This window comes from Xiphophorus hellerii, chromosome 7, assembly GCF_003331165.1.
Source record: "Xiphophorus hellerii strain 12219 chromosome 7, Xiphophorus_hellerii-4.1, whole genome shotgun sequence".
NCBI classification, from domain to species: Eukaryota; Metazoa; Chordata; class Actinopteri; order Cyprinodontiformes; family Poeciliidae; genus Xiphophorus; species Xiphophorus hellerii.
The window spans coordinates 5,787,829-5,801,533 of NC_045678.1; the positions used below are offsets into that span (position 1 = coordinate 5,787,829).

General features: G+C 40.6%; 1 protein-coding gene across 1 annotated transcript in view; it reads right to left on the reverse strand.

Moving 5' to 3' along the window:
* The window catches only part of itgav (integrin, alpha V), a 46,880-nt gene that overhangs the window by 28,222 nt on the left and 4,953 nt on the right, over positions 1–13,705 (reverse strand). Inside the window, exons 2-7 of the mRNA XM_032566643.1 lie at positions 12,429–12,559; positions 5,610–5,698; positions 3,078–3,192; positions 2,796–2,857; positions 1,825–1,873; positions 195–317 (exon numbers count right to left, since the gene is read on the reverse strand). Coding sequence (XP_032422534.1) covers positions 195–317; positions 1,825–1,873; positions 2,796–2,857; positions 3,078–3,192; positions 5,610–5,698; positions 12,429–12,559 — 569 coding nt within the window. The remainder of the gene's footprint in view (positions 1–194; positions 318–1,824; positions 1,874–2,795; positions 2,858–3,077; positions 3,193–5,609; positions 5,699–12,428; positions 12,560–13,705) is intronic.

Sequence of the window (13,705 nt, forward strand, 5' to 3'; positions counted from 1 at the left end):
CACTCTTTATGCAACTATCTTTGAGCCAATCTCAACTCTGTGAAATACCGGCTTGATGCCATAGCAGTAACTGGAACACCTGAATTTGATCATCCGGACGGGAGAGCGAAAACCTTTGGCAGCATAGAACGTCTTAATCAGGTGTGTGTGTGTGTGTGGGTGTGTGGGAGGGTGTACGGTGTGTGTGTGAATACCGAGGTAGCTGTCGTCATACTGGGCACCGGCTGGTTTGGTGGAAAGTGTGGTTCCGTACGGCGTGATGTAGTCGTTGTTGAAGCGTTTTAAAATCTCGTCAACGTTGTCTGAAATCAACTGGCCTGAGGAGAGCAGAGGAGAACGCTGAGGAACAAATCGAGATTCAAGATCCCGCAATCTGAAAAGTCCAAAACTGGAAAAGAAAATCTAAAACATAAAGTTAGGAAGGAAAAATATACAGAGAGAGAAATAAGAGAGAAACAAGTGAAAGTAATAGGTTTTTTAAAAATTTTATTTTAAAGAACACTTTGGGTGTAGAAAACCCCCCCCGACATTATTAAAGCAGCCACGGGAACATGATGCTAACAGCCATCTAATCAGAAACAGAGCTCTGTGTGTGTGTGTGTGGGGGGGGGTGTGTGTGCGTGTGTGTGTGTGTGTGTGTGGTTGTTGACTCAACAGGAAACAATAATTAGGAGAACACAGCCAAGGAGGAGCCGCTCCACGCAGCCAGAAAGCATGTATGCTCCTGAGTCAGCGTTCAGGATGTCACGCCCTCTGAGGTCAGACGGGCTAACGGGGATTACATCCATCCGCCGCTGTGGACACATCGTCTGCCGCTCGGCCCACCTGAACCTCACCCCCTCATTAAACTCTTAAGGCGGTGATGACGCAAGCTGCTGTCCGGTGTGAGACGAGGCACAGAGTCAGAATTATACCCAACTGCTCACATTCAGAACAGCTTTTTCGGTTCAATGCGGAGCGAGTGTCAAATACGTGGATCAATGTAGGAAAAGAGTTTCTGACTGAACAATGCAGCTCAGCTCCAGGAGGACCACTGTGGGATTTTGTCTCAGCCGTAAGACAAGTGGACAAATCTTTACTCTCGTGGAGTTTCTTAAGGAAACGTGGGAGTTTGGTCGTCTAGTCTATAAGCTCTCTGTGGATCTAGAGAAGGCTTATGGTTGTACAATTCAACGGTGACGTTTTTCGGGGGGTGTGGGGTGATTTGGGGCAAATGTAAAAGTTTCACTAGCACCTCCTCCAACATTTTTGAGACACTCTGCTTCAGCTGGACGTGACACTATTTATTAAAAAAAAAAAAAAGATTAAAACATTAGATGGCTGGGAGCAGCTTAGTGTCATTTAAAGGCAGGAAACAGATGGGAGCAGTAAGGGCTGCCCAGCTCTGTCCTAATATAATAAGACCCACCTACCAGCAACTATAAATCATTACATGCAAAAATTTAATAAAATGTAGAAAGAAAATATAAAACAGATACTATTTATGTTAAAATTCTGTTGTGATGGGTACATCTTTTGGGACTGAATGCATCTGTTGTCATTAATTACTGCTTTTTAGCTCTTATATGTCTTGGCCAAAACACTCTGGTAATAGAGACTAAGGCTCAGACTTATTCTGGTTACATCAAGGTCTAATCTGTACCAGAATAACTATCCAGAGGAAACCTTGAGAGCGGTTTCAAACAAGCTCTGCAAGTTTTTAGAAGAAAACCAAACTTCCATTTAAAACAAGCAACAAAAAACACAACAACAAACAAACAAAAATAAAGCAAAATAATGAATGAATGAAAGTCATTTATCCAGATCTGAACACTGAACACTCACCCTGCCAGTAGAAGCTGCCTGGTCCTCCCACCACAACTCTGTTACTTTTCTGAAGGCATAAACAGAAAAAAAAGAAAGAAAGAAAAACCAAATTCAGTATTACGCTCACTTTATTTTTCAGGTTCATAAACATCAGGGCATGTTTATAGTCCTGTGATGTGGGAAGAATAAAAGACCTCCCATATTGAAAGGATAAAATAAAAAGCAAACATGGATTGCTGGAATAAACTAGTCTTCCTTTTGACTTTTCAAACAAGAACTAATTTGACGCTGACGCTACCTACAAACTTCTACTAGCATAACCAAAGATTTTTAACTCCATAAACAGCAGAAAACTCATAAAAATACAATGGCTGTTTTGGAACCCAGTGCTTTTGCTGAGGCTTTCTTGTAAATTTTTCTATAATTAAGATTACATAATCCAAAATGTTCCTCAATGTAACTGAACATGCCATTTTATTCCACCTTTAGCATGGATTTATATCAGTTTTATGAATTTATTTCTAATTGTATTGGCTATACTTTGTTTTATTTTCAAAAGTGTTGTTCAAATTAAATGTAGAATTGTGTTAATTTCTATATTGGTAATATTGCTAGAGATCTTAGTTCGAACACATAATGACCGATTTACAGAAAATAAAAAGTCCTTGAAATCCAGACATGTTTATTTAAGAAAACAATTTCATGATTTTCTTTGATCTAATTAATCATTAAACACTTGCAGCAATGTAACTGGTGGCAAAAATCAAAAGTGGAACTGAGCGGCTCTGGCTCAGTCTCCAGCTTATAAGCACCATGAGTGATGATCTGACTTTACACACACACTGCACAAGCTCAGTTCATTTACAACTTACATGCCTGTGAGGCATGAATTGGCCTCACATGTCTATGTCACATAATAAAAACTGTTTAAAACTAACTCCATAAATATTTAAATGATGATCTATTTGGGTTTTGTGCTGCTTGCCTACCTTAACAAAGTCTGCACTGAAGCCAGCCTGGCAGAAACCCTGTCCTTCTGGAGTGTGGGAATCTGGGGAAAAAAAGAAAAAGTGAAACACTGGAAACATCAAATCCCAATCTCACATTTATAAATGCTGAGACCGGAAGTAATGCTCTGTTTTTTTTGAAGTAGTATTATCTTTAGCTTGAGCTGGAAGATTTGATGCTATGTTCTGGGAGTAATGTAATTTTCCGCCTAAGCTCCATGATGACCTCAAATCAAGCATCCGATAACACAATGAAGAACATACTGGATCTGCAGGGTGAGTATTCCACCACTGTGTCTCCTTTCTTCAGGTAACACGTTCCCACAGGCTCCCTCTCGCTGAAGCCGAAGGTGGACCACTGGTAGAGGGGAGCGCAGGCCTGAAATACAGCGGACACATTCAGAATGTCTGACCCAAACTCAGAGCAAACAGTTACTAGCAGAAGGTGCACCGGTCGCAGTTTTCTGGTCGATCACAGATCAGCAAACATTAAAAAGCCTGACCTGCCGATTCAGACTTTGGCCGATGCCAATTTTTTAAAATCTCAGAAGTAGCCAACCAAAGCCGCACTGGCTCGGCAGAACAATTTGAACAAAGTGAAACCTGGGGATGTAGGTATAATTAATTTAGTGCAGTGCGCCACAGCAAAGCAAGGAATAACGTAGAAAAAACCGTCAAAAATAGCTCAAAATCACTCTCTTTTTTTTCCCCCCCTCGCCCTCTGTGTTGGCTACGCTACACACAGACTCGTTGCCAAAGCAACTGACTCACAACATCTCTCTGAGGACCGAACATTCAAACTGGTGAAGAATTATATTTTCAGGCTTGATGTGTATTTAACAATTATTAATAAGTGATCATCTCAACACAGCTGTGGTTGATTAGCCAATTTAAACACCTGCTCTACTGATGGTCTGTCAGAGTTGGTGTGTGGATGACTTCTTTTCTTAACTGATCTGAAACACACCAAATTCCGCAGCACATCTAAATCTTAAGATTATCAAAGTCAAGCTAGCCAAGTTAGCATAGCTGGCCTACTTTCCTCTCCCTCAATATGTTGTTTTTAATTAAAATCTTTCTTGACCTGTGAAATGTGATACTCTTGGACTTTGCTACCTAGTTGTCGTAGTATTGACAATTACTAGCAAATCACTGCGTCCCTTTTTCTTTAATACATCACGAGTATTGTCAAATTGACAACAGTGGGCCGACTATTGTTAACCGTGTATGTGAAGACGTAACCAGGTAGACGGGTCTGTCTGTCAGCCCTGTCTTATGGCAGAGTAAAACGGATCAGCGGCTGATTTTCTGACAAAGGTTACATGTGAACCCTTTGTGGAGGTTTCACATGTAACTATTGGCTAGTTGCCAGTCTCCCAAAATTAAGGAAATCGGGAATGATTTATCGGTTCATCCCTAAGAATTAGGTGAGATAACAATGATGGAAAATGTTAAAATAGAAGAAACAACATAACAATATTGTACGGCTTTGTTAAACATACCCTATTTTCTTTATTTGAGGACAAATGCTTATTTCTTAGCTGCTATATGAAATGGATTTAGGTTTCAAGTTCTCTTTTTCACAATAAAACCATTTTATTACTACTCTGCATGACTCCAAGTCAACTTCAGCCAACTGAAGACACCTTAGACCGGTTTTTCTTTTAAACCAAGAACAGTTTGTTTTAACTACTGTAATATTCAAAACTCCTTCCAGGTGGAAAAAGGACTCCCAGTGTTTCAGGATTTTTAGTGTCACAGCAGCATAAAGCAATGGGAAGATGAGGTGAATGTGTTTAATCTATAGCTGAGGTAGTCTCATGTGTTTACCATTTCATTTCCAGTCCAATGTGTTGCCCAGGTGTGCACCACGGGGTTTATATTCCCTCACCTCCTACACATTGTACGTCTTCATGGAAAAGGTGTTCGGCTTATTTCTACTGCTGCACAACCCTGCCCTTTGTTTTGTTCAGGTTCAAGAGGAGGTGGGGGTTTCCATGCTTCCAGTTCCCCTGACCCGCCCCACAACATGGACTTTGGTATTTCTACAACCATCCTTTGATACACACCATCCTTCAGGAGAACAAACTAACAAGTAATAAAACTATGAGGATTTTTATGTCTATTTCTCATTGCTTTATGGGTAATGAGAAATTATAATCTTCCTCAAGTTTGACATTTTTGGCCCAGCGCCCAATCCAGAGGATTTCTGGAGAGAATGAGCATCTGTTCTATCAATGTTATAAACCTTGCGCTCATTGCATTGGCATTAATGTTCCTCACCTTTTAATCCTCCGCGGTCAAACGCAAAATGGCACAGAATGGAAACGACTGAATGCCAGGCAACACTTAATATCTCCAGTTTGAGCAGTCTGTGCTCCACAGTGGTTGTGTTTCCATTGGCCATATAATTCAGCAATCTGACATTTTGAAAATAAATTTGCTTCACGGAAAAAACACCATTTTCATAAAACACTTGTTTTTCAATAAGAAGTTTTAGCGCAAGGATGAATTGTTCTTTTTTGAATGTACCAAAATTGGTTTATTTCGCAAAACTGCAATGGAAACACTTGTTTCGCGTCACACAATCAACAACCAGACGTTGCCACTGGCAAAAACCACGAATAAGCTGCGAACAAACTTTTTCACTTGCGATATAAATTGAACTTATTTAATTGGAGGCACAGTGACTGCAAAATTGTTTGATTTTTGGTTTTTGACAAAGTTTTTGTAACATTTGTTATTTTAACACAGCTAGTGAGAACTGAACACAAATGTGTGTGTTTACGATCTTACCAGGATGTGTTCTCCGTCAGATCGCACCGAGGCACCAAACCACTGCTTGGACTTAAACTCGATCTGATTGCCATCTTTAAATCGGTCATCTGTGAGAAAAGAAAAAAACACAAGAGATGATTGTTAAATTAGATTACAGAAAATAATGTTCTTTCACAGAATCAACTGGTAAGAGGTATCCGACTGTAGGCTAAGCATCAAAAATACCCTAATTTCTCCCATCACTGAATGAACCATAACCAAGAACTAACGTGTCAGTTCTTACTGGACAAAGAAGATTCAAAGTTAATGGTGAGTTGCTTCTCCGCCACTTGCACATTAGCGTTCACAAGGTTGATTGACAGCGCTAAGACCCGCCTCTTGGCTCTGATTGATTGTTTTTGGTGCTTCTCATCAGACGGCAATAGCAGCGCAGGGAGGAGGTGGGGATCGATCTTTTCACAGATTATCTGTCACATAACACACCGTCACAACATGGTGGCAGTTTTAAAAAAACATGTTAAAAAGATATACTTTTATAAAAGCTACAATACTGCAGCTTTAAGGAAACAAGTCAAGTACTGGAAAAGCACTGGGAAGCGTACCAAAATTTGACACCGACACTTTGTATGTATGAACAGAGCACTGATAATGGAGGCAACAGCAGCTGGTTCTGTCCAGCTCTCTGCCCACAGACAGAGGAGTAAAGACGTGCTGAGTTCAGAGACCACAGCCCGAAAACATCACTTAGCTCTGAGTCGCTTAGATAAATAAAGAGATAAATCACAGACAAATCTGACACAAAGGAAACAGATGAGTAGATGAAGGAAGCAGACACATGTTCCAGCCAGCCAAGACACAAAGCGAGGAAATGTTTTAGGATTTTCCAGCCTGATTAAACAAAACATTTATGTGGAAAGTAGATTTTAAAAATCCCTTGGTTCTCAGAACTGTGTTACCAGAAAAGCGTCAGCTAAATCACATTTAAGCCAATCAGACACTGTGGACAGATTTTTTTTTTTTTTTACCCCTCCAGAGGGTCTTTTGTGGGCTCTAGTGTCCCTTATATGATAGTAGGCTGACAGGAAACGGGGAAGGAGAGAGGAGGGAAGACATGCGGCAAATGTCGTCGGGTCTGGGAGTCGAACCCGCGACGGCCGCGTCGAGGACTCAAGGCCTCCAAATACGGGTCGCGCTAACCGCTACGCCACCACGGCACGCCCCACTGTGGACAAATTTGAACAGGATTTGTTTACCCCAGTTTGGCAACGCAGTAGATGCTGAACCCCTAATCTCTCCGTATGGTAATGAATCATTCACCAATGGATGCAGAGCGTTTGCTATCAACTATTTACCATGTTAGAAGGCCTGTAGCCGCGACAACAGACTGTTTTTGTTGTCAATTTGAGCGCTTACCTCCTAAACCAACGGGTTGACAGAAACCAGTTGAGAAAGAGGAACATGACTCTACAACCATAATGCTACACTAGCAACACTAGCGCTAATGCTGCAACCAAAATCCTCCCCCGCCTCTAAAACCAGCTCATAATAATTATAGAGATGGTTGATGACTTCAAGGAAGATCAACATGATTACAGTTCAGTCTCAGGAAAGAACATGTCTCCCTTAATTCATGAGAAAATGACAACTTATGGTACGCGGTATTTTAAAAAAGAAATAGTTGCAATGTTCTAAGCATATGCATACATTGTGGGTGATTCTCATGAAGTTTTAAACGTTTTGAACTTCAATTATGAAACACTTGAATTTCTATTTAACCAAAAAAGAACCAGAGTGTTTCAAAATGTTCATTTAGATACATCTCCTAATAATTAAACTAGCAGTGGTCTAAAGAAATGTGGTCCACCCCACAAGTTTTCTTTTTTAACATTTTCTTTGGTGTGGTTTCAGGAACTGACGGTCTGATGGGACAACTCTATTCTCCGACGGTAACATCTGCCGCGCTCCTCCTGAGCGCCACGTTAGGAGCTTTAGGTTGAAAATGTTTAGTTAGTTTTTCACATGAATTAAAGCTTGTTTAGTTAAAATCTTGGTGTTGCATGACATGTTGCAGTAGAAGGACACACTGTAGAAAATCATGCAAAATGTTAAACGCAGTCATTTCAAAGTGGAAACACTTTGGAGTAAATATCCTCCTTATTAAATTGTTCATTTACAAAATCACAATTTTTATGTTTTAAATGACTGCTGCTATGCGTTAATGGATGTATAATTTTGGCACCCATCTTACCGCACAGACAAGACGGCATAATTGCAGAGTAGAAAACTATAGATTTAAGTCGGAGATATTTACATCTTTTTGTTTCAGCATAGCTGCCGCTACATGTTGCTCAAAATAGCTGGGAAGCACATTTTAACATCAGACGACTGACATCTAAAAGAGCATTTAAAAGAAACAGCAGGAACAAAAGACTGTGGTGGACGGTGGTGAGTTGGTCAAAATAAAAGAGAGTCAGAAATGAGTCAGAGTCATACCACACATACATATTCACACACACACACATGACTTCCAGTTAATTCTGCCCTTCCAGTGAAGCTTTGGTCAGCAATCATGCAGGTCAAATCAAAGACAAAGACCTCCTTTGTAAGAAAACACACACACCCCCCCACACACACAAACAATCCAACTAGGCCACTCAGTAACTGTTTCTGTTAGGCCCTACAGCCTCTCAGTGTCAGTTTTTCTTAAAGGCACTGGACCAGTGCAGATGTTTGCTAAATCCATCTTTCTGCAACATTAGGGCTGCAGCCTGAATGCAGCGAGAACATAAACTTCCTGTTTGAACAGCCTGCTACACAACTTGCACTTAATAAGGCCATGTAAGATGAATTTACCTTTTATGGGCATAACATGCCTGGAACTGAGTGCCGCATGAGGCCAAATGCTCCACAGGTGTTAAAACAAGTCTATCAAAAGCCAAGAAGCCTAACCCACTGACACTCTGGCTACCAAGGAGAACATTGGATGTTTATTGTGTAGGGAAATTTAAGGTTATGCTGATTTAAAAGAGCCACACAGTTCCCCGCAACAACCACAACAAGTCAACAGTTGCCTAATTTCATTGATGGTTGCTTTTATTGCCAACTTCAAAGTAAGCTTATGAAGAAAGATCAAAGAAAAGTGACATCAACCCTTACAGACTTTATAAGAATAGCCAATATTAATCTCCGACTTACTTACGGCTTTTAAACTCCAGTTCAGATGTGGACATTTGCTACTGATCCAGTTTTTAAAAAAACAAACAGGAGTTGAACTCCCACAGGTTCTACACTGCACATGTGTGTTCCAGATAGAGCGGAGCAAAGTCACAAGTCATCACGTCCTTCATCAAACAATTTATCAGAAAGATAAAAACCTTGAAAACGTTTTTGTGAATTTCTGGCTTGCTTTAACACAATCGCAGGCAAATTCTAATATATTATACAAATCAATTTAGTGCGACGCTCAAGAGGACAACAGCAGATTTCACGTTCACGTTTGTAGCATTTTATTGTGAAATCATCCATGAAACCTAAGGTCAAACGAACATCAAGTGTTTATTTCGTTTGTCTATGTTGCTCTGAAATGACACAGTCATAACTTAGCACACAAGTTATTCCAAGCATGTAGAATATCAGGGCTGTAGTGTCTATTTAGTGGATATAAAGAGTGGGAGGGGGTGAGGGCTACAATGTTTTAGAGTGTGGTGTGTTTGTTACAGCCAACTTCAGTTTGCTGAGGTCTGCCACAGAATACCAACCAGACTCGACTACACACTCACACACACACAATAGCTCCCTGTCCCACAAACACACGGCCGTCCCTCTTGGCCTGAACTACTCTGTGTTCCAGGGGCTCCAAAAGCTTCTCTCTGTTTATCAGAGCTTTCCAGTGTTTTCTCTGCTTTTAGAGCTGACCTGATTTCAAGAAACTGCTGAGTGTTACACATGAGCTCTCATTCCGACGCAGCAGGCTAAGCAGACGGGAATCGGTTAGCCGTTTTTACATGGGCCTGCACGCGATCCAACCCAACGCATTTTGCAAAGTAGAGGACTGATACAAAGTTAATGTGATTAGTAAGTGTGAGCGATGTCGCCACAATTCAGCTAAAATGAAGTTTGTGCCCTACAGAGTGTTTACCCAGCTGCCGTTCTAACAGCAGGGAAGGAATGGGAACAGATACAAGCCACAACATAATAGAAATACCGCCGGTTGTGGGGCGGAGAAACATCAATGCGTTGTAATTGGGAAAGTCGGTACACCTGACGGTGATTGCAACACGAGTTGCTACAAGGGAACGTTTTAGGTTCAGCAAGATGGAGCTCGTTTGTCTTTTTCTCTGCCTTCTGGGTTTCAAGGTTTTTCTTAGTACTCGTCGTGTTTATCTCCTGGAGGAAAACAAAGTGAGTCACATGCAGATCCGGACCGATGATTCAGGCCGCACATAACAGCTGTTACTGAGTCTTACAGCGATTAGGAAATCTACTAGGCTTGTGTGTTTCATCTGGGGTTAAAATGTGTTTGGAAATCGGACTTGTAAGAGACGGTGATGGTCAGAGTTAGACCTTAGGAGTGAGGCAATGCCGCCACGCCCCAAGACATGGTGATAAGCAAGTAATAAACCAACCAAAAAACTGGCTTCCTGTCTGTGGCACCCTCGGTCTTCACTCCCCATCTCCTGGTAACTGTGTGGGACTTTGTCTGACGCAGATTTCTATTAATTTGCCACATCATGTTTCAGTGATATCTCTCATTTCTGACTGAAGCAGGAAGGAAAGAGCACAGATAACGGAAGAGGAAGGATATCTCACAGAGCAGATAACTTTAAACAGATCGAGGTTAAAAATGTGTTTGCTCACTAACATCAAAACCTTCTATCTGCTTTTTCAGAGATGGCAAAGTAAGGATGCGGAGCAGTCAATCATAGTTTTAGTGTGATTTTGTTTGCAGGTCAAAAATGATACAAATCTGACCCAATGGAGATGGAAATGTTTCAGTTTTACTAATGGCAAAATTATTAAAAATAAAATCTTTTTACAATAGAAAACTTGGAATTTACACTGACCATTTATCTGTCGCACTAAGCAATAAATCAATTCATCGCATGATGAATTAAAACGAGCTCAACAACTTTCATTTGCAGATTTATTGTTTTTCTCCCTTTCTACTAAAAAATGGATGAAGAAGACTTCAGCCACTGGTCTCAAATAGCATTTATGGAGGACAAGTTTGTTTACAGAGACTTTATAATTCACTTTATTTGTAGTTTCTGTTTTATTTATTTTGGATATTTAAAATGTTTTTCCAGTTCCAGTCTTAAATGCTCATTAGAATCTAAAGTTTATTGTTCTTTGAGAATGTGTTCTTGCATTATTGTGCCATTAACATTATATTACTTGAAAATGGTCTCAAAAACAATATTATCGTTTATTCCGATAACTTTTCGGACAATTTATCGTCTAGCAGAATTTGTTATCGTGACAGGCTTATTAATAATAATGCTTTTTTATTCAAATAAAACCACACCCATGCAGCCAATTTTACTCAGAAGCAGATTTTGGTTCACCCAGCTCTGGTTTTCATTCATTTATTAAACTTAGCTAAATACAACGAGCGTTTTCAAAAACACATCATCCAAATCCTGTTCTTAATGCTGAAAATGAACTCAATATTTTGTAGGTAAGAAAACTGGAAGGCAATTGACCTTACAAAAATGAGCAAACTAAATGTCTTTCTTTTAATAACTTAAATTTAAGGACAACATGCAAAACTTGTTTTTAATGTGATTCACTCATTAAATGGAAAAAAAAACCTTGCCTAATTTATTTGTTTTATCAAAATATTGTTTATTACTCAGCAAGGAAAAAATATTCATAATTTTGACAATTATAACCACCTGAAAATGGTCAATGTTTATGATTAGAAAAACTTCAGACTGTTCTCATAATGGAGAATAAAACATGTTTAAATCCCTGAAATTGTTTTAATATGTAGACAACCTGGTGTCCCCGACTACATACAGGCTAGGAGAATATACAAGAAAACTTGAGACATTTGATTAGCGTATTTAAGGACAACTTGCTTGTTTTCTGATGAATTTAAGGCATTTTAAGGTCCTAATTTAAGACAGATGAATTTCAGACTTTTTAATGCGAGGGGACAGCCTGTTAAAGAAACACCTGCAACTTGGAGAAACCTGGGGAAGAGAACTTGCCTCCACAGATGAACCTACATTCCTCCTTTAAAATACATTCCTGAATGTGTCCTGACACGAGGCAACAGCAGCATATTGAGCTCAACCCTCATTAACCTATTGATTCCACTGTAAAACACAAAGTTATGCATTTGTGGCGACAGCAGGCCTTTGTTCATCACAGCTCGCTTTAATCGCAGCCGATTTATTTGCAGGAAGCGATCCAGTGGATCGTAATGAACGACGAGGGAAAAACCCTAACGGGTAAGACGGCGCTTTGTTTCCAGGCCACTCTGGGGTCACTCTGTCTGTGACAAATTTAGACCGTTTTCACAGTTAGCCATGAGTCAGGAAGTGCAGCATGAAGCAGACTCCTGATTAAACCCATTCTGGTTTACTCTGTCATCTCCTGCAGCTGTGCCTAACTAAACCCGAAATGCTAACGCCGACACAGTAGAGGTGGGCGATACGGACTTAAAGTTTAATCCCGACATTTTGTGGAGCTATTGTGATAATGATAAAAGTGAGAGTATGAACTATGTATTACTCCTTTTTTTATTTAGGGTAACTGTATGGCGGTGACTGCGCGCCCCACAAACACAAACACGTCGCTCTCTGGTGCCTTAGGGAGTTTGTTCCTGGTTACCTGTGTCGTCGAACAGCAGCTGCCGGCAGCTGGCGGAGTTCTTCCAGGGACAACTGTACACAGCTCCCCTCTCCACCACCGTGCTGCTGGACGATGTGTTGGCTCGGGGCGCTCCGATGAGGACGTCGGAGCTGAGGAGGAAAAGGAAGGCGGTCAAGTACCAGCGAGATAAGGAACGCAGACAAAAAGAGAGGCATTTCGTTAACAGTTTCTCAACAAGAATCGGGTCGCGGATGGAAGATGCCCTTTCAGACTATCGTCATCTCTCAGTTTTCAAAGATCATTGCAGTCAGCGCTATAATGGATCAAAGTGTATTCATTCAATCATTCATTCATTCATTCAATCTCCTGGTAATATCTCTCGCTTGTCAAACGGTTTTAACAGACAAATATCAGCCAGAAAAACAGTGACCGCTCATTCAGGTTCTAGAATAACTAAAGTGAGAGTCATTGTGTTACTCTTGTTTCCCGAATTTATTGCCCTTCTGCAAATCTTGTAAATACAAGTGCAGCTTGGCGATTATAAAGCGAGCGCTTGGCTGCCTGCAGCGATGACCGTTTTCATCTGTGTTCAGAACAGCAGGCCTTTGTTCATAGCAGCCTGCTTTAATTGCAGCTGATTTATTTGCAGGAAGCAATCCAGTGGATCGCAACGTACGACGAGGGAAAAACCTAACGGGTCAGTCGCCGTTTTTGTTCTGAGTATTAGGATGTCAGCTGACAACATCAGGAAAACAGCAAATTGCTGACTAGAAAAATTCAGACAGAGTTTAACTTCCCCTGTTAGACCAGCATGTGCTTTATAGAAACATGGGAGCGCATGGGTGTGTCTTAACACGATGTTGAGATGGAAAGATGGCAGCAGTGACCTAGCAAATGCAGTCATTGATGCACATCAACACGGACAGAATCATAAAATCAGTGAAAAACTATTTTAAGAGAAAAACTGTCATTAAGTAGCAAATAGTTTTCCTGGTGTGAACATCCCCAAAGTCAGAGGTCATGTTGTGAAAGGTTTCCAAAAGAAGGACAACTCAGGGTTTCCCCCAGTGTATTACAAGCCTGGCAGGTCACCAGGCTTCACTTGCCCCCCCACCAGGCTTGTTTATTTTAAATAGCGTTTTTTATACACCAGTAACAGTAAACATGGATTAAGCTAGATTTATAGTTTAACACACATTGAACACTCCCTTGCCATTGAACACAGCAAAGAGGTGCGCCATTCCTGCACCTGTTTGGCCTCATCCTATTATCTTCAAATTATGAGGCCTGCACAT